Here is a 19,929-nt window from a genome sequence, read left to right as displayed (position 1 = left end):
TACAATGTCTGTGCCAAACGCAATGCCAAATTTACCTGCATATTCATTTGTCCATGTAAGATCCTCTTAAATTCCACTATCGTGTCTGTCTCCACAACTAACTCTGGCACCTCATTCCAGCCATCTACTGTGCTGTGTTAAACACCTGTCTCACACATCTTCTTTAAAAGTACCCCCCTCACATTTTAAAAAACTCTTCTGCCTATTTGTGATCTACAGTACGTTCTTCCATTTCCTTGCATATTCACATGCCTGTCAAAAATCCTTTTAAATGCCATTATTTTATCTGCCTCAACCATTACCTCATTCCAGGCATTTAATACTCTCTGTGCTAAACTCCTGCACCACACATATCCTTTAAACTTTACTCCTCTCACTGAAATTCATGTCTTCTGGTATTTGACATTTCTACCCTGGGAGAACGGTTCTGACTGCCCACCCATTCTATGCATCTCATAATCTTATGTACCTCTGTCAGATATTTGAGAGATTGCATCTTGCTCAGTGAACATAGACTTCATTATCTTGGGGTGCTAGCCCCTTATTAAATCTCCCTACCCATTGTATGCTTATCTGATCAATACATCATGATGTGCATTATTAGCATCAGCTGCATTAGTTATAAGCCAAACATAGAGCATCATTGTGAAACAGTAGGCCAAAGCATGAAAGCCTTCAACCATGGCTAACATGTGCAGAATGAAACTAATCAAATACATTCTGTGAAATGGTGAGAGCTCATCAAACAAGTTGATTCTCAAAGTAATACAGAGATGTTGCAGTGAGGCATGTAAGCAGTTCCAATAATATGGTGACATGTTTGGTCGCAGCAGCCTCCTTGGGTCCAAAAAAGTGCAAATGTTTGTCTTAAACGTGTTTCTGGTGATTGCAAGAACCTGGTGGAAATTGGAAATACAAAATACTCCAAGTTTGGTTCATTGGGGAGACTAGTGGCGGAGGATCTGTGTGGACCAGGCCATTATGCCGTGGTATCGCCTGTTAGATTCACCCAAGGAAGGAGAAGCAGGAGGCCACTGTGAGAGAGAAACAGAGGTGCAGATGAAATCCTGCTGGCCCCTGTGGGCCAGCTCTCCCACCAATGTAGCTCTCCAGTGTCATTCCCTGGAAGGCTTTCATCTGCAGCTGACCCAGTGCAAGATGGGGAACTGCTGTGTGCTTGTTCTTGCAGAAACATGGCTCCAGGACAACATCCAATGCATCTTCAATCTTCAATCCATGCCACACAGGGACCTGTGCTAATATTACTTTGTGACTATATGTGTTACTGTAACAGGGCTAGAAACTGTTCTAGATTCTGTTGGTACCTGCTTCTGGCTATTCTGTCTTCTCCTTGATGGGAAAAGGGAGCAGAGAAAGTATCTGGGGTGGGTAGGGTCATGTTGACACAGTGTAAATTTTGTCAGCAAAATTAATGCTATGCTTGGTATTGAAGGCATAAGAATGTACTGTATTGGATATGTACTGAATGGTTACTTTATTAGGTATAATTACACACCTGCTCGTTAATGCAAATATCTAATCAGCTAATCATGTGGCAGCAACTCAATGCATAAAAGCATGCAGACATAGTCAAGAGGTTCAGTTGCTGTTTAGACTCACCATCAGAAAGGGGAAGAAATGACTTTGACCATGGGATGACTGTTGATCCAGTTGGGGTGGTTTCAGTATCTCAAAAACCGCTGATCTCCTGAGGTTTTCAAGTGCAGCAACCTCCAGAGCTTATAGAGAAAGGTGCAAAAACACAAAAAGCATCCAATTAGCTGCATGCTTCTACGGGGGGAAATGGCTTGTTAATGAGAGAGGTCAGAGGAGAATGGCCAGACTGGTTCAAGCTGACAAGAAGGCGACAGTAACTTAAATAGCCATGTGTTACAACAGTGGTGTGTAGAAGAGTATCTCTGAATGCACAACACGTCAAACCTCGAAGTAGATGGGCTACAGCAGCAGAAGACCAAAATGCTTTGAGAAGACTCAAAGTTTAAAGTAAATTTTACTATTAAAGTACAAATATGTTACAATATACAACCCTGAGATTTATTTTCTTAAGGGCATACTCAGCAAATCTATAGAATGGTAGCTATAACAGGATCAGTGAAAGATCAACCAGAGTGCATACGACAATAAACTGTTCAAATGCAAATATAAATAAATAGCAATAAATAACCAGAACATGAGATAAAGAGTCACTTTATTAGATATAGGAGGTACATAATAAAGTGGCCACTGAGTGTATATAATGAATAAAATATAATTTTGGGGAAAATAATCACTAGCCCTCATCTGAACTTCGCTGGACACTATTTGGAAACGTGCTCTGCCCCATATCTTAGGCAGGGACTGAAATCATAGGACAAAAAGGCAGTCTTTAAATAAGGCATAAGTTTTATAATAAGGGTGGCATGCAAATAGTATTTCTGTCTATTGTCATATTTAGGCTGGCATATAAATAGTGGATCAACATCTATTATTATAATGGTAGAATTTAAATGTAAGTTCTCAGCTTTGGTTTTGACAGTAGACTGAATTATTGTTTCTCAGTTAATAATCTGGACCCTATTGTAGCTGATCAAAGTAAACTCACTTGAGATCCATGAGCCTTCGACCAAGTTGCTCTGTTAAATTATTTAATGCCAGAGTGGGGAATACCATTCAACTAACTCATCAGGCTGTGCAACAGAGACTGTGCTTGAGGCAACAGTCTCCGTTGTTTTCATTTGATTACTGCAGGCAGTTTGCAAAGCTAGATTACTGAGCTCTTAAAATTCAGAACCAAGAACATTTAAAGACTCTTTGGGCTAAGCAGATAAATGATCAATCCTTTGTGTGCATGTGTGAAAGTTATTAATACTTGTAGGGATTCAAAATAAAATGCAATTTCAAATATGGAGAAATGCTGTGGGGTGATTTTGATGCAAAGTTGAAGTGTGCATCGGTGATGGCGTTTGCCCAGATTAGCAGTTTAAAACTAGTGAACTCTGGATGGGCTGAGTGTCTGCCTCAAGCCTCAGGTGGTGCCATGCACACAGAATGAAAAGCACCGCGAAGTGCAGGGGAAGACAGTTGTTACTCCCATCTCTGTGAAGCTCTTCCGACAGCGAACTTATATAAACTTGCAGGAGCCATGATTCTGCTCTCTACCTGCTTTGTATTCTGTTTTGCGCATTCATTTTGATATGAGTCACATGAGTGGAGGCTTGGTAAAAGCAAAGGGAGTAAGTTACATATTCTTGCTTATTTCCTGGCAGTTTATAGCTTGGGACCAGCAGAGGTCGTATCTTTTGCTGACCACTGAGATTACGCTCAATAAAGCTGAATGATGCTTAGCTTACATCTTGAGCACGCCATCATGACTTCAAGGTTGTATGTTTGCTAATTGCTAACAAGGGATCGAATAAAAGATTGGACTCTTTGGAGCACTCATTTCGTTGGAGCTGGGGCACGACATGCGAGTGCAGCTCCTCCCTAGTGGTTGTAAGCTAACGGCATCTGTTTTGGTTTGGTCTTGCCGCTACACAACTGTCTTCCCAGTAGTGCCGGATCAGTTCAGTAACGTTGATCCACACCATACGAATTACTCCCACCTTTCTCCCTTCACTGAAAGGTCCTCTCTGCAAGCTAACTCCATGCAGAAACCAGTCGCTTCCCACAAGTAAATGAGACTGGTGAGCCCTAAACCGCCGCAGACCATCAAAACAACAAATGATGGTGTGTAACACACGCAAAATGCTGGGGGAGCTCAGCGAGTCAGCAGCACCTATGGAGGAGAACAAACAGTTCACATTTCAGGCTGAGATCCTTCATCAGGACTTGATATACACCATCTAACTACTGCAGGTATTTCAATCTAGGGCAAGTGTGTAGGTAGGCAGTCAATCGAGAGAGTATGTAGAGGTTACATAGAAAATTAGTATTGGATAAACAATACTGTTTTCAGACAAGATTATTACAGTTGAACATTTGCGGTTGCTGATCTAATTTCTGCTTTGTGCTGCATAGATGCTTGTGTGCTCTGCTGCATGCTGTCATCCCATCCCTTATCCCCATTCCTAATATAAAGATTTATGTTAGATAAGATAGCTAAGGCATGTAGAACAGGAGCAGGTGAACAAATTTGAGGTACAGATCCATCATGATCAAATGAGACATTGCAAACCTTTAGGTCATCATCCAATTTGGGGTCACAAAAATGGTCAACAGTATAATATTGGTTGGATTATTTCCTTTGACAGGACAATTGCCTTGGTATCATCATAACCGTGTTTGGCTATTACAAAGTAATCCATTCATTTACAATATAAAGTCAATATTTGCCTGCATGTTAACAGGATTATTTTTGTGACCTCAAGACCCCTGTCATCTTTAAATGGGGCCATTTTGAAGGAAAGAGTTGGAAACAACTGGTCTAAAGGAGTGGAAGACTAATTTTATCAACTGCTCCTGTATTTTGTCTTCTGTCTCAGATGTTGGAGATTTCAATAGTCTCTGAAATGTTTAAAAACTATTAAAATATCTGCTCAGTGTAATTTAATTGTTTTTAAAACATTGTGCCAGATGCTTACAATGAAACTATACATACAACCCGCAAGTTACAGGGAGGGGTTGGGGTGGTTGTATTCATTTGTGTTTTTTATATTTATTGAGATACAGTGCAGATTAGGCTCTTCTGGCCCTTCGAGCTGTGCCACTCAACAATCCCCGATTTAACCCTAGCCTTATCACAGGACAACTTAACAATGACTAATTAATCTAATAACCAATACGTCTTTGGAATGTGAGAGATAAGCAGAGCACCAGGAGGAAATCCATGTGATCACAAGGAGAATTTACAAATGGAATTGAACCCGGGTCGCTGGTACTATAAATTATTGTGCTCACCACTGTGCTACCATGCCACCCCCGATGTTTTTTTAAAAAATCTGTATCACAATGGTAGTAATGTCAGATTTGCACATGCATCAAGAAATGCAAGTTGAAAAAAAGCTTGTGAGAGTAAATATTTATTCTATATCTCAGATGATCTAATAGTAATTTGTGAATATTCATTAGGTTAAATTTCTGTTACTGAAGATCTATAAAGCGGGGGGGGGGGGGGGTTGCCGGTAGTCAGGAGTTTTTCACATATTTCATATTTCCATATTTACTTATAACATATTTCAGCCCACCCGGCCTATGATCACTCATAGAGCATTCCAATTCCCCATCAATTTTCTATGCAACCTATTCTCTATGCATTCCAATCAACTTCTCCCCCCCCCCCCCCCAACAGATTAAGGGCTATTTGCAGAGGCTAGTTCACCGACCGACCCATTGGCCTTTGGGTTGTGGGAGAAAAGTGGAGCACCCCGAGGGAACTCAGACAGCTGCCTGGAGAATGTGTAAAGCCCATGCAGACAGTACTAAGTCAGATGAGAAATTCCAAAGTGTAGGCTATGATGTTGGTCAGAAAGCTGGAGAGACTAGCAGCAATAACAATGACAGTGCAAAGTTAAATTTAATACGTATTGTAAGTTTCCACATGTTAATTACATTATTGGAGGCAGTTAATTTAATGGCTATGGGGGTAATACGGTTGCCACAGCTTTAATGTCTACTTTTGTGTCGATCAGGTTTGCAGGAAGGCCTGGTGACTATGCCAAGCTGTTTCACAGGTGGAGACTGGAAGAGGTAAACCAGCTATTATTTGAATTCACCATAGCTATAATAACCTTCATGCCAATAATTTTTAACTGACATTTAATTCTTGAACACTGTAAGATAGCCAGAATCATAGTTCACAATTATATTACACGATGACATAAAAGAGCCAATCATTTATCGTGAAATTTCCATTGCACTTGTTCATATAGTTTTGATTAAACCTTCCAAGAAATATCTATGAAGGTAGAGCAGTGGATGTAGTGTATATGGATTTCAGTAAGGCATTTGATAAGGTTCCCCATGCAAGGCTCATTCAGAAAGTAAGGAGGCATGGGATCCAAGGAGACTTGCTTTGTGGATTCAGAATTGGCTTGCCCAGAGATGGCAAAAGGTGGTTGTAGATGTTTCATATTCTGCATGGAGGATGGTGACCAGTGGAGTTCCATAGGGCTGTGTTCTGAGGCCCCTCCTCTTTGTGATTTTTATAAATTGCTTGGATGAGGAAGTAGAACGGTGGGTTAGTAAATTTGCTGATGACACAAACAATGGGAGTGTTGTGGATAATCTGGAGGGTTGTCAGAAGTTAGAGCGTGACATCGTTAGAATGCAGAACTGGGCTGAGAAGTGGCAGATGGAGTTCAACCCAGATACAGTGTGAGGTGGTTAATTTTGGTAGGTCAAATTTGAAGACAGAACATATTATTAATGGTAAGTCTCTTGTCAGTGTAGAGGATTAGTGAGATCTGGGGTCCGTGTCCATAGGATACTGAAAGCTGTTGCGCAAGTTGACAATGATGTTAAGAAGGCATATGGTGTGTTGGCCTTCATCAACCATGGGATGAGTTCAAGAGCTGAGAGGTAATGTTACAGATATATAAGACCTTAGTTAGACTCCACTTGGAGTACTGTGTTCAGTTCTGGTCACTTCATTACAGGAGGATGTGAATACTATAGAGAGAGTGCAGAAGAGATTTACAAGGATGTTGCCTGGATTGGAGGGCGTACCTTATGAGAATAGGTTGAGTGTACTTGGCCTATTCTCCTTGGAGTGACAGAGGATGAGAGGTAACCTGATAGAGGTGTATAAGATGATGAGAGGCATTGATCATGTGGATAGCCAGAGGCTTTTTCCCAAGGTTGAAGTGGCTAACACGAGGGGACATAGTTTTAAGGTGCTTGGAACCAGTTAGAAGGGGGATGTCAGAGGTAAGTTTTTCACACAGAGAGTGGTGGGTGCGCGGAATGGGCTGCCAGCAAAGGTGATAGAGGCGGATACAATAGGGTCTTTTAAAAGCCTCTTAGATAGGTACACGGAGCTTAGAAAAACAGAGGGCTATGCAGTAGGGAAATTCTAGGCAGTTTCTAGAGTAGGTTAATGTTTGGCATAACATTGTGGGTTAAAAGACCTATAATGTGCTGTAGATTTCCATGTTTCTAAACATCTTCAATCAAATGAACGTATAATGTATTGTGTCCTTTCACATACGCAATCTGGACTACAGTAAGATAACCAACACAGAGCCTGAATAAAATAAAAATCCCAGTCATTACGTGCTGTGTTGTATGACATGGTCTATCCATGACTACAATTGTCCTTTGCAAATTTTCCTACAGAAGGGGTTTGCCACTGCCTTCTTCTGGGCAGTGTCTTTACAATACAGGTGACTCCAACCTGTAACTATACTCTTCACAGACTGTCTGCCTGCCGCCAGTAACCTCACAACCAGGACTTCTGATATGCACCAGCTGCTCATATGACCATCCACCACCTGCTGCCATGGCTTCACATAATCCTGATCAGTGGGCTAATTAGGTGCTACACCTTGCCCAAGGATGACCAACAGGCTACAGAGGGAAAGAGCATCTTATACCTCCTTTTGTGGAGACTTATCCCAGAATTTCCTAGTACATGGTAGTTAATGTACACCATATTAATAGGAACATTGGTGGAAGGGTTGCTCATTGGATAATTGTATCAGCGTTTCAGATATATTTATAGTTTGAAAATAACTGTCCACATTTTAATAAAGTTTTATGTTCATGAGAGCTCAGGAGCACAGATAAATTTTGAAAGGGTACATGTGTAATGGAAGTAATGGGACAAATATCACCATCCATTCATGTCTTATGTTACTGATCTTTATTGAAAGCACTTCCAGCCAGTTGGAGCCCCACCAGCCCAATTATTCTTTCACTGCAAGGTAAAGACCCAAAGTCCTGGACTTAATGATATCTACATGTCAAAACCCAAAAGCACTATGCAGTGGATGCTGCAAATCTACAGAATAAACATGGAAAATTCTGGAAATATTTGACAGGTCAGATAGTCACCAACCATATCCAAGGAACTAATTTCAGTTTAATCACTTTCCATCAAAAATGTTCTGTATTCTGACGGAACATCCTGAACATGAAATGGTAACTGTGTTTCTCTATACAGGGGAAGAAAGAAGTCAGGATAAGAATTTCTGCCACTCTAATATTAATTTTATATTTTAATAATAATTTTCCATTTGAAACAAGTCTCATCAAAAGGGAGTTTTATTTGAGCAAATAAAAAGAAAGGAGATGTAAGCAGAGTAGCCATTGTTGGAGCGAGGCAGTATCAGATTAGTACAACTTTGATTTAAAAGGTTTAGGTGAGCACAGGCTTGGGCAAACACAGAGGCAGGCTCTAAGTAAGTCTCTAGTAAGTTCTTTTTCTGTTGCTACATTGCTAGTACACTGAGAATGGGTCCAGATTTTGTGATATGTTCCTTGTGTGAGATGAGGGAACTCTGGGAGATTCTTCATTCTCCCTGATAATTACATCTTCACTGAGTACACTGAGCTGCAGCTCCTCAGAGACCACGTTAAGGAACTGGAACTGCAGCTTATACAGGAGAATATGCTATAGGGAGGTAGTCAACCCTAAGGCAGGCACCTGCGTAACTATTAGAAGAGAAAAGGAAATAGGCAGCCAGTACAGAGTACCCAGTGGCTGTTCCTCTTCAATAGGTTGAATGGGTTTCAGTAGGTTCAATTTAATGTCAGAGAAATGTATACGATATACACCCTGAAATTCTTTATCCTCGCAAACATCCACAAAAACAGAGGAGTGTCCCAAAGAAAGAATGACAGTTAAATGTTAGAACCCCAAAGCCCCCCAGCTCCTTCGAACGCATAAGCAGCAGCAAAGCGATGACCCCCCTCCCCCACCAGCAAAACAGCATTTGCGCCCTCCACCAAGCACTCAATTGGACAGCAAAGCATCAGTAAAGACACAGACCTGCAGTGCCCTAAACACTACTCGTTCACCCAGTCTCAACATACCACAGGCTCTCTCTCTCCCTAATAAAGGAAAAAGAGGTGTCCCAGTTTCACAGTGGGAGGGGAGACATAACAAAACAACTCACTGGTTTATGCTGTTAAAAGTCTGTTGCATTTCTTTTTCCAAGATCGGTGCCCAAAGATCTCGGGTCTCTGGGCACACAGCCAGCAGCCAGCTTGCTATTATGATTTTCTGTCTCCCACAACACACCAGTTTTCTGCGGCGGCACTGACCTTGAATCCGCCTGCCTCCAGAGCCACGAAAATCTGGCACCCTGAAGGCACGCTAGTCTTCTAGGCCACATCGTTGGCATATTGATAAACAGCCGGTCATCAGGCCCTGAGAATGGGTCCCATTCCTGCAAAGAACCAAAGTCAGCATGTAACTCCGGGTCAGAACCCTGAAAAAGAAAATAAAGCGATATTAGAGATAGAAATAGAGCTGTTTCCAAAGATGCAAACAAAGGAGTCGCCATTAGGCGCCATCATCCTTAGCACCACTTAGTGTAATAAATATACCACTTTGGATTCTGTTGGAGGGATAACCTATCGGGGAATGTTGCAGCAAGTTGATCTCTGGCTCAGAAGAAAAGTGGGGAGAAGAAGAGTGAAATTGTGACAGGAGGTGCCATAGTCAAGGGAGCTGACAGGAGATTTTGTAGACATGAAAAAGACACCCAGATAGTATTTTGCCTCCCAGGTGCCACGTTTAGGGATGTCTTGGATCTGGTCCACAGCATTCTAAAAGGGGAGCGTGAACAGCCATAAGTCATGGTACATATTGGTACCAACGACATAGGTAGGCAAAGAAAAAAGGTCCTGAAGAGAAAATGCAGGGAGTTAGGTAGAAGGCTGAAAAGCAGAAGCTCCAGGGCAGAGATGAGCACGAATTTCTTTAGCCAGAGGGTAGTGAATCTGTGGAATTCATTGCCACAAGAGGCTGTGGAGGCCAAGTCGTTGTGTATATTTAAAGCAGAGCTTGACATGTTCTTGATTAGTATTGGTGTCAAGGGTTACCATGAGAAGGCTGGAGACTTGGGTTAGAGGAATAATAAGTCAGCCATGAAGGAATGGCAAGCAGATTCAATGGGCCAAATGGCCTGAATCTGCTCCTGTGTCTTAAGGTCTAATATGTCATCCACACAAGTGTTTTGTAACTTTTATTTAATCCTGTATATATTATTTTACATATTATGAAAGTAACTTCAAATGTTAACTCATTTATCATTAATTAGTATAGCAGAAGTAGCATTCTTGTTGCCTTTGGATCAGGACAAAGGGGGATCTGGATCTCCAGGGATGAGTTCAAATCCCTCCATAGGATTTAGGGACATAGCTATTAATGCATTAAACATCGGTTGACAATAAATTAACAAATCATTAATGTTGTCATACTTAAACAAATTCATTCAAAGAAATGTGCCAACCTTGCCCAGTCTGACCTATGTGCATTACCACTACCTACAGGTAGATTTAAATGTAAGCTTGCATTTCTATCTCTTCTGATGTACCTCTCCCATATATTTGGTGCAGTGTCATCCCAGCGGCTGTTTGATTGACCTCTGCATGCAGATGGGAATCATCATGGTGCTGAAGCAAATGTGGAACAACTTTATGGAGCTCGGCTACCCGTGAGATTTCTATTTTATCTTCAGTTGTCTGGTAAAGCCAATGATCAGGGCTGAAAAGCCAATTAAAAATGAACTCAATATGGCATTGAACATTTCCCTTTGGTTCTGCTAACAGCTGGTATATTTAGAAGGCAAATTTTCTTGAAGAGCATTCAATATACACAAACTGCCACCAATTAAAATCATTTTCATTGTGTGCTTGTGGAAGCAACAAGAAATAACTTGGATGAAAAGAAGGTCCAGAGTGAGCTGTCTTGGATCTCATAGGGAATCCCTGGGTTGTCCTGCCTCACGACAGACCCCAACCTCAGATTGCACGCTTAATCACCTTGTTAGGCCACCAGCAGACCTTCCATCACTTTCCAGTCCCATCAGATTAGGGTTGGAGTCTATGTCGTCTGCTGCTGATGTCATGGGAACTCCCCTTCCATCCCTATTGGAGGTTCAGGACTGACTGATCACCTCAAAGAGGTGAATATGGATTAAAAATGGTGGGAGCCACTGTTAATCTAGAACCCCAGGTTGCTACAGGCATCTTCAGGAAATACAGATGATTCTTGAGGTTATTGTTGGGATGATTTCCCAAGAAAGGAATTGCAGGATTCAGTGAAGCACTGCTTCATTGAGTTTTATTTGAATTTTGCAGTTTCTTGTTCATGATGAGGTAATACTGAGTGTTTGAATAACTCTTTTGTACTATTTATTTATCTTTTTACTGTGACAGATGGTAATTTTTTTATGTCTTGTCCCGTACTGCTGCCACAAAGCAACACAATTTTATGACATACACACAGTGGCTACTTTATTAGATGCACCTGCTCATTATTGCAAACATCTAACCAGCCAATCGACTCCCTAATCAAATCTGGTTCACCCAATCCAGAATTGTCTTTCCCCTAGTGGGCTCAATGACATACTATTTGAAAAACCATCTCGTGGGAAATCTACAAATTCCCTCTCTTGGGATCCAGCATCAACCCAATTTTCCCAATCTCCCTGCATCTTGAAATCCCTGATGACTATTGTAACATTGCTATTTTTATATGCCTTTTCAATCTCCCATTGGAATTTGTACCGCACATCCTGGCTACTGTATATAACTCCCATCAGGGTCTTTTTACCCTTGCAGTTTCTTAACAACCCACAAGGATTCTATCTTCTCAAATCCTATGTCCCTCTTTCTAGAGATCAGATTTCATTTTTTACTGACAGAACCACCACACCCCTCTGTCTACCTGCCTATGGTTTCAATACAGTCTGTATTCTTGGATGTTAAGTTCCCAACTATGATCTTTCAGCCACAACACAGTGATGTCCACAACATCATACCTGCCAATCTCTAACTGGGCCACAAGATCATCTAGCTTAGTCTATATACTATGTTCATTCAAATATAACACCTTCAATCCTGTATTCATCACCCTTGTCAATTTTGCTCCCATGTTACATTTCCAACACATCCCACTGTCTACAATTTAGCCTGCTCATCTGCCTGTCCTTCCTCACGGCCTCACTACACACTGCATCTACTTGTATTCCAACTGCCTCATCCTCAGCCCTATCTCTCCAGTTCTCATCCTCCTGCCAAACTAGTTTAAACCCTTCCCGACAGCCTTAGCAAACCTACCTATAAGGATATTGGTCCTGCTCCGGTTCAGGTGTAACCCATATTTTTGTACAGTGGTACTTTCCCCAGCAGAGGTCCCAATGATCCAGAAATCTGAAACTCTTGCCCCTGCACCACTTGCTCACCCACTCATTCATCTGCAATATCATCCATATCCATCCTATTCCTTCCCTGACTAGCACATGGCACTGGGGGGGGGGGGGGGGGGGGTGGAATCCAGAAATTACTACCTTAGAGGTCTCACTCTTCGGGCCTCATTCCTAACTCTCTATACTCTCTACACAGGACCTCTACCAATGCCATTGTTGCCAATGTGTACCACAACTTCTAGTTGCTCACCCTCCCTCTTGAAAATATTCTGCAGCCACTCTGAGCCATCCTTGACCCTAGCACTTGGAAGGCATCACATCATCCCTTCTCTTTCACAGCCACAGAATCCCCTGCCCGTCCCTTGCCCTCCAACTATCGAATCTCCTATCACTACCATTCCTAACTTTACCCTTCCCTCCTGATCCTCAGGTCCTCAGAGCCGACCATAGTGCTGCTGGCCTGGCTACTGCTGTTGTACTCTGATAGGTCACTCTCCCCCATCAGTATCCAAAGGGCCATACTTGTTTCTGAGGGGAATGGCCACAGGGGAACCCTGCATTAATTGCTCATGCCCCTAACTTTTCATGGTGGTCACCTTCATGCCTGCACCTTGTATGTCTGAGTAAAGTTCTCATCAGCAAGGTTTTCAGCCTCCCAGACGGTTTTGAGTACATCTAGCTCCAGTTCTGTAACCTTTGTCTGTCAGGAACTGAAGTTGGTTGTGCTTCCTGCAGATGTAGTCATTAGGGAGATTGTTAGATACCATCCAATCCCACATCTTATAGGAGGAGCATTCTGTTGCCTTAACTACCATCTTGCCTACATTTGTTATTCCTTTGGCTCTTACTTCTTATTTTAATTTTATATTTAAATTCTTCAGTCAACTGAATGATTCCAATCGACTTAGCACCATTAGCCTCTTTCTGTTCTCACTGAAGCCTGTTGAGCCAAAACCTCACCATTTTAACACTGGCCCATTCTAACAATGGCTGCTCTGCTCACACCTTGCTTCATTTATTGGCCCTTGCTAAGTTACTAACAACCCAAGTAATCTCCTACTCAGCAGACATGTCCTGACAGGCCACGAGCACACTTTAAACCTCGCGTGCAAAGTCCACAAGGACTAGTTTCCAACTCGGTCCACATTCTCCCACTGGCAGACAGGTTCTGAGGAACCCCGGTCATTTTTTTCAATCTATTCTTCAATTCAGGGCACCCACTGGTGAATCAGCTCTACATTCTCTCCAGAATGATCACATTCTTCCTGTAGTGCAGTGACCAGAATTGTACATGGAACTCCCAGTGCCAATCTAACCAATGTTTTGTAAATTTGCAATATCACATACAACTTCTATATTGTCTGCCATAACTAATAAACCATGCCATATACCTTCTTGACTGCAGTATTGATCCATGTTGCCTCTATGTCCTTCTGTACTTATGTGCATACTTTTGACGAATAAACTTTTCTCAGGCTTCCAGCCAGGTACGGGTATCAATTATAACTGACATTTCAATGACAAACTCTGCCATCTTCCCTAGGGATGATGCCTGGGCATGTCTAGTCTAGTGATATTTATACCGTCCATTTTTATTTTATGATATTTATGCCATAGTCCATCCCTCCTCATTGGTTAGTCCTTGTCCAACCAGATTTCTGCTCTCCCAGTTTACAATCAAATTCCAGTTCTCACATAAAGCGAGACATTTGTCTTTGTTAAAATTCTTTTCAACGGCGTGAAACTACTGTGCCAACGGCTTTAGAGACCACCTGATAAAGGAAGCCATTGAAATAAAACTAGAGGAAAAGATTTTTTTTAAAGACAAAGTCTTGCTGTAAATAAGAACTGGAATTCAATTGTAAACAAGATGGGAGAGCGGAAACCTGATTGAATGAGAACTAACCAATCAGGAGGGACGATTGATAGAGATATAAATATAACCAGACAGGACATGCCTAGGCATCATCCCTGAAGAAGATGGCAGAGTTTGTCATCAAAATGTTGGTTAAAATCGATACCTGTACCAGGCTGGAAGCCTGAAAAGAGTTTATTCACCATATATGCCAGTAGAGCATTATATCCTTTTTGCTTGCTTTGTGATTCAAGGGGGTTGGAATGGTAAAAGTAAGAGAAAGTATTAATTTTCTTTTGCCCAAAGTTAGAAGACAGATGTCCTTTAAGATGCAGAGTCGGGTAGCAGATAAAGAAAATAAAGGGAATACATCACATGATTGAGACCAAGAGAAAATGAATGACTCAGACCGGTGCCAGTTGACAGAATGTTTGTGAATGCTTTTTATTCTCTGTGGAGATTTGTAAGTCACAGAACAGAGAAGAAAGAAAGGAAAGGAGTAAAATTCAGGAAGTGGTGGCTGTTAGGAAATTGACATAAGGGAGAATGCTGAGAAGGATCAGATGGGTCTATTGAGGAATATAGGGTAGCAAGAAAGGAGCTTAAGAAGGGGCTGAGAAGAGCAAGAAGGGGACATGAGAAGGCCTTGGTGAGTAGGGTAAAGGAAAACCCCAAGGCATTCTTCAATTATGTGAAGAACAAAAGGATGTCAGGAGTGAAGGTAGGACCGATTAGAGATAAAAGTGGGAAGATGTGCCTGGAAGTGAGCGAGGTCCTCAATGAATACTTCTTTTCGGTATTCACCACTGAGAGGGAACTTGATGACAGTGAGGACAATATGAGTGAGGTTGATGTTCTGGAGCATGTTAATATTAAGGGAGAGGAGGTTTTGGAGTTGTTAAAATACATTAGGACGGATAAGTCCCCAGGTCCTGACGGAATATTCCCCAGGCTGCTCCACAAGGCAAGGGAAGAGATTGCTGAACCTCTGGCTAGGATCTTTATGTCCTCGTTGTCTACGGGAATGGTAACAGAGGATTGGAGGGGGGCGAATGTTGTCTCCTTGTTCAAAAAAGGTAGTAGGGATAGTCCAGGTAATTATAGACCAGTGAGCCTTACATCTGTGGTAGGAAAGCTGTTGGAAAAGATTCTTAGAGATAGGGTCTATGGGCATTTAGAGAATCATGGTCTGATCAGGGACAGTCAGAATGGCTTTGTGAAGGGCAGATCATACCTAACAAGCCTGATAGAGTTCTTTGAGGAGGTGACCAGGCATATAGATGAGGGTAGTGCAGTGGATGTGATCTACATGGATTTTAGTAAGGCATTTGACAAGGTTCCACATGGTAGGCTTATTCAGAAAGTCAGAAGACATGGGATCCAGGGAAGTTTGGTCAGGTGGATTCAGAATTGGCTTGCCTGCAGAAGGCAGAGGGTCGTGGTGGAGGGAGTACATTCAGATTGGAGGGTTGTGACTAGTGGTGTCCCACAAAGACCTGTTCTGGGACCTCTAATTTTTGTGATTTTTATTAACGACCTGGATGTGGAGGTAGAAGGGTGGGTTGGCAAGTTTGCAGACGACACGAAGGTTGGTGGTGTTGTAGATAGTGTAGAGGATTGTCGAAGATTGCAGAGAGACATTGATAGGATGCAGAAGTGGGCTGAGAAGTGGCAGATGGAGTTCAACCCAGAGAAGTGTGAGGTGGTACACTTTGGAAGGACAAACTCCAAGGCAGAGTACAAAGTAAATGGCAGGATACTTGGTAGTGTGGAGGAGCAGAGGGATCTGGGGGTACATGTCCACAGATCCCTGAAAGTTGCCTCACAGGTAGATAGGGTAGTTAAGAAAGCTTATGGGGTGTTAGCTTTCATAAGTCGAGGGATAGAGTTTAAGAGTCGTGATGTAATGATGCAGCTATATAAAACTCTAGTTAGGCCACACTTGGAGTACTGTGTCCCGTTCTGGTCGCCTCACTATAGGAAGGATGTGGAAGCATTGGAAAGGGTAAAGCGGAGATTTACCAAGATGCTGCCTGGTTTAGAGAGTATGGATTATGATCAGAGATTAAGGGAGCTAGGGCTTTACTCTTTGAAGAGAAGGAGGATGAGAGGAGACATGATAGAGGTGTACAAGATATTAAGAGGAATAGACAGAGTGGACAGCCAGTGCCTCTTCCCCAGGGCACCACTGCTCAGTACAAGAGGACATGGCTTTAAGGTAAGGGGAGGGAAGTTCAAGGGGGATATTAGAGGAAGGTTTTTCACTCAGAGAGTGGTTGGTCCGTGGAATGCACTGCCTGAGTCAGCGGTGGAGGCAGATACACTAGTGAAGTTTAAGAGACTACTAGACAGGTATATGGAGGAATTTAAGGTGGGTGGTTATATGGGAGGCAGGGTTTGAAGGTTGGCACAACATTGTGGGCCAAAGGGCCTGTAATGTGCTGTACTATTCTATGTTCTAAGGCCCAGCAGATCAGACGGTAGCTGTAGAGAGAGAGAGAAACTGAGTTGCATCAGAACAGCGAGAAGTGGGGGGAAAAAATAAGTGCCAGATACCTGATACAAAAACATAAAATGCTAGAAACACTCAACAACCCAGGCAAAGAAACTGATCTGGGCAATTCTGACCTAAGAGCTAGGGTTGCTGGGAATGATTGGTTTCTGGTGGAATGAACGAGCATTTTGATTGGATGACCTTTCAGAGTGCGGGCAGCTGTCTTTGATTGGAGTATTGTTGCTGTCATCTCTGTTCAGATGCCAACAGACCTGTTGAATGTTTTTGTTTTGTGTTTCCAGCAGCTCTGTATTCTATGTCTCACAGCTCCAGCCTTATTTGTTTTCCTGTTTTCTTAATTTCATTTACTTAAACAACCTCCTGGGCCTGTATTTTCTGCAGTTTAGCAGATTGAGGGCGAGAGAATCTCATTGAAATTTAGCAAATATTGAAAGGTCTGGGTAGAGTAGATGTGGAGAGAATGTTTCCTACAGTGGATGAGTGTAGGACCAAAGCCTCAATTTAGAGGGACATCCCTTTAGGACATAGATGAGGTGGAATTTCTTTAGCCAGAAGATGGTGAATCTAGAATTCATTGCACAGGTGCTGTGGAGGACAATTCATTGCATATATTTAAAATAAAGTTTGAAAGGTTCTTGATTAATAAGGATGTCAAAGGTTATGTGAAGAAGGCAGGAGCTTGAGGTTGACAAGAAAAATAAATCAAACATGATGGAATGGCAGAGCAGACTCAAGGGGCCGAATAGCCGAATTCTGCATCTGTGTCTTACGGCCTTCACCAGGTGAATTCTGTACTTAGGTCATCCACGTATAGTGAGGTGTGCAGAACTATATCAAATGCAAGGAAGCACTGGCAGGAATTCTACATGAAGATTGATGTGCATTGCTGAGCATTTGCATTTTGCAGACACTTCTTTCACAGGAGAAATAATTTCTAGGTCATTTTATTTGCATGGTCCACCACCTTGTGGCAAGAAAGGTTCATCAGTCTGTTGCTTTGATTCCAGTTAGCAAAGTGCAATAAGAGCCAGCATTCAAGTTTGCCTTGCTAAGAGTCCAGGTTACACTGTGATTGTAAACGTGTTTCATATCTGGAAAGAGAAAAGCAAGGAAACCCACAGATTTGAGTTCCTTACTGTTTTCAAAGTTGTTGAAAATCATTTTTAATTTGCAGTATGCATATCAAGTTTGGGGCACAATATGCATATTCTGATTTGTTTTCAGGATCAGAATCAGTTTAATATCAGTGGCATATATTGGGAAATTCGTTGTTTTACGGCAGGCAGCAGTACAATGCAATACATAAAGGGAACTATAACTTACAGTAAGATAAATTAATTAAGTAGTGGAAAAAGAGAGCAAAAGTAATATTGGAGTAGTATTCATGGATTGGTACATTGTCCATTCAGTTGGTGAAGGGGAAGAAGCTGTTGTGAACACATTGAGTGTTTGTCTTCAGGCTCCTATACCTCCTCCCTGATGGTAGCAATGAGAAGAATCTTCATGCGTCCAGTTCTAATGTGCATTCGCAAATAAGTTATGTGTGTATGTGTGTGAAAGAGAGCACAAATGAAAGACATTACTGTCAAGTATTAACTTATTACGTTGTTGATGCTCAGTGGAAAATAATGTCTGGATCGATATAGACTGTTACAGAATTGGTGGTCACGAAGGAAGGTGAAGAAAGCCAGTCAGAGTGAGAAGAATGACAATTACCTACCTCAGTGGGAGCAGGATTGGAATCTGCAGCCCATGAACATCCATGGACTGATAGATGAATATCTAGAAATGGGTAAGTACCAGACTAACAAGCGTAATGTTTTTGGATAAAGAGCCTCATATATTTGAATAATTAATGTGAGCATTTTGATGGGCAATTATTTAACACAGTCATAGAACATAAAACAATACAGCTCAGGAACTGAGAAAACCACTAAGTACTACAACAGATTTTTTCTCCAGAATGTGTTTTATGGTATAACAATAATTAGTGGAACATAGCAATTATTTGTATTCCTCATTAATATCATATTAATAAAATTCACCTGTGTGGTGTATTATCCAATTTCCAGCTGGGTTTATTGAACACATTTCATCAAAACCTTCATCACTTTTGTAAAACTGGAAAGAGGAAATACTTTTGACAATTGAATTGAATGAAATAAATAACATTGAAATTTAAAACTAACATTAAAAAATATCAAGATCATTAAAAGTTTAAATCAAATTTTCTCACCCTGCTGAGTAATCATATTTTCCACAGCAGTATGAAGGTATCTGTAAATATTTACTGCAAAATATTTACTGCAAAAAAAAAAGCATTTTCTTTGGTTCTTAAGTGTAATTGGAATATATCAGATCTTTAGAGAATATTTAAATATATCAAGCTTCATATTATTCAGCAACTCATGCAAAAGGCTTTCATTTCTCTGGAGTGATTTATATATTTATATTTTCAATTTCTATTCAAGACACTTGCCTGTTGCCACAAGGATCTAAGTCTTTGCTCTCTCTCCCCCCTCCACCTCACACTTCCTATCTCTCACTCACTCTCTCGCACTTTCTCATTCTAACTTATTCATTCACTCTTTCACTCCTACTCTCTTTCTCACTCGTGTTCTCTCGCTCTCTCTCTCACGTTCATACTCTCACTCTTTCACCCTCTCATCTCATTCACCCCTTTTCTCACTCTCTCTCATGCTCCCTCTCATTCTCTTTCTCACTCTCACTTTAACTCTCTCTCTCTTTCTCACTCACGCTCACATTCACTCTCTCATTGACTCTCACTCTTTCTCACTCATTCACTCTTTTTCTCTCTCTCACTCTCTCATGCTCTCTCTCACTCTCTTTTTCACTTTCACTCATTCACTCTTTCTCTCACACACTTTCACTCTCATCCTCACTCACTCACTCTCTCACTACCACTCTCTCTCTCTCTCTCTCTCTCTCTCTCTCTCTTCTCTCTCTCTCTCTCTCTCTCTCTCTCTCTCTCTCTCACTCACTGACTCTCACTCTCTCTCTCACACAAACACATCTTTTTCCCCAAATTTCCGACATTTCTCTCTTTTCCTGGCATCAGAAGATTTCTAATTAGAGGTTTACATTTCTTCCCCTTCTTAAATGGAGATACAAATTAATAGTCAGGCCTCGCTGTTTGTTTAGATCTAGAGTTAGGCATGGAATTACAGATTTTCCAGTCTCAAAACTACACTCTTTACTTCCCGCTGCCTTTGAGCAAATCAAAG

General features: G+C 41.6%; 1 protein-coding gene across 1 annotated transcript in view; it reads left to right on the top strand.

Annotated features, from left to right (window-relative positions):
* The window catches only part of ano3 (anoctamin 3), a 386,470-nt gene that overhangs the window by 330,716 nt on the left and 35,825 nt on the right, over positions 1–19,929 (top strand). The window contains exons 20-22 of the mRNA XM_073049723.1: positions 5,628–5,685; positions 10,501–10,598; positions 18,331–18,476. Coding sequence (XP_072905824.1) covers positions 5,628–5,685; positions 10,501–10,598; positions 18,331–18,476 — 302 coding nt within the window. The remainder of the gene's footprint in view (positions 1–5,627; positions 5,686–10,500; positions 10,599–18,330; positions 18,477–19,929) is intronic.

The sequence above is a fragment of the Hemitrygon akajei genome, chromosome 6 (genome assembly GCF_048418815.1).
Source record: "Hemitrygon akajei chromosome 6, sHemAka1.3, whole genome shotgun sequence".
In the NCBI taxonomy this organism is placed as follows: Eukaryota; Metazoa; Chordata; class Chondrichthyes; order Myliobatiformes; family Dasyatidae; genus Hemitrygon; species Hemitrygon akajei.
Note: the sequence above shows the minus strand (reverse complement) of the source record. Positions and strands in the feature narration are given on the sequence as shown.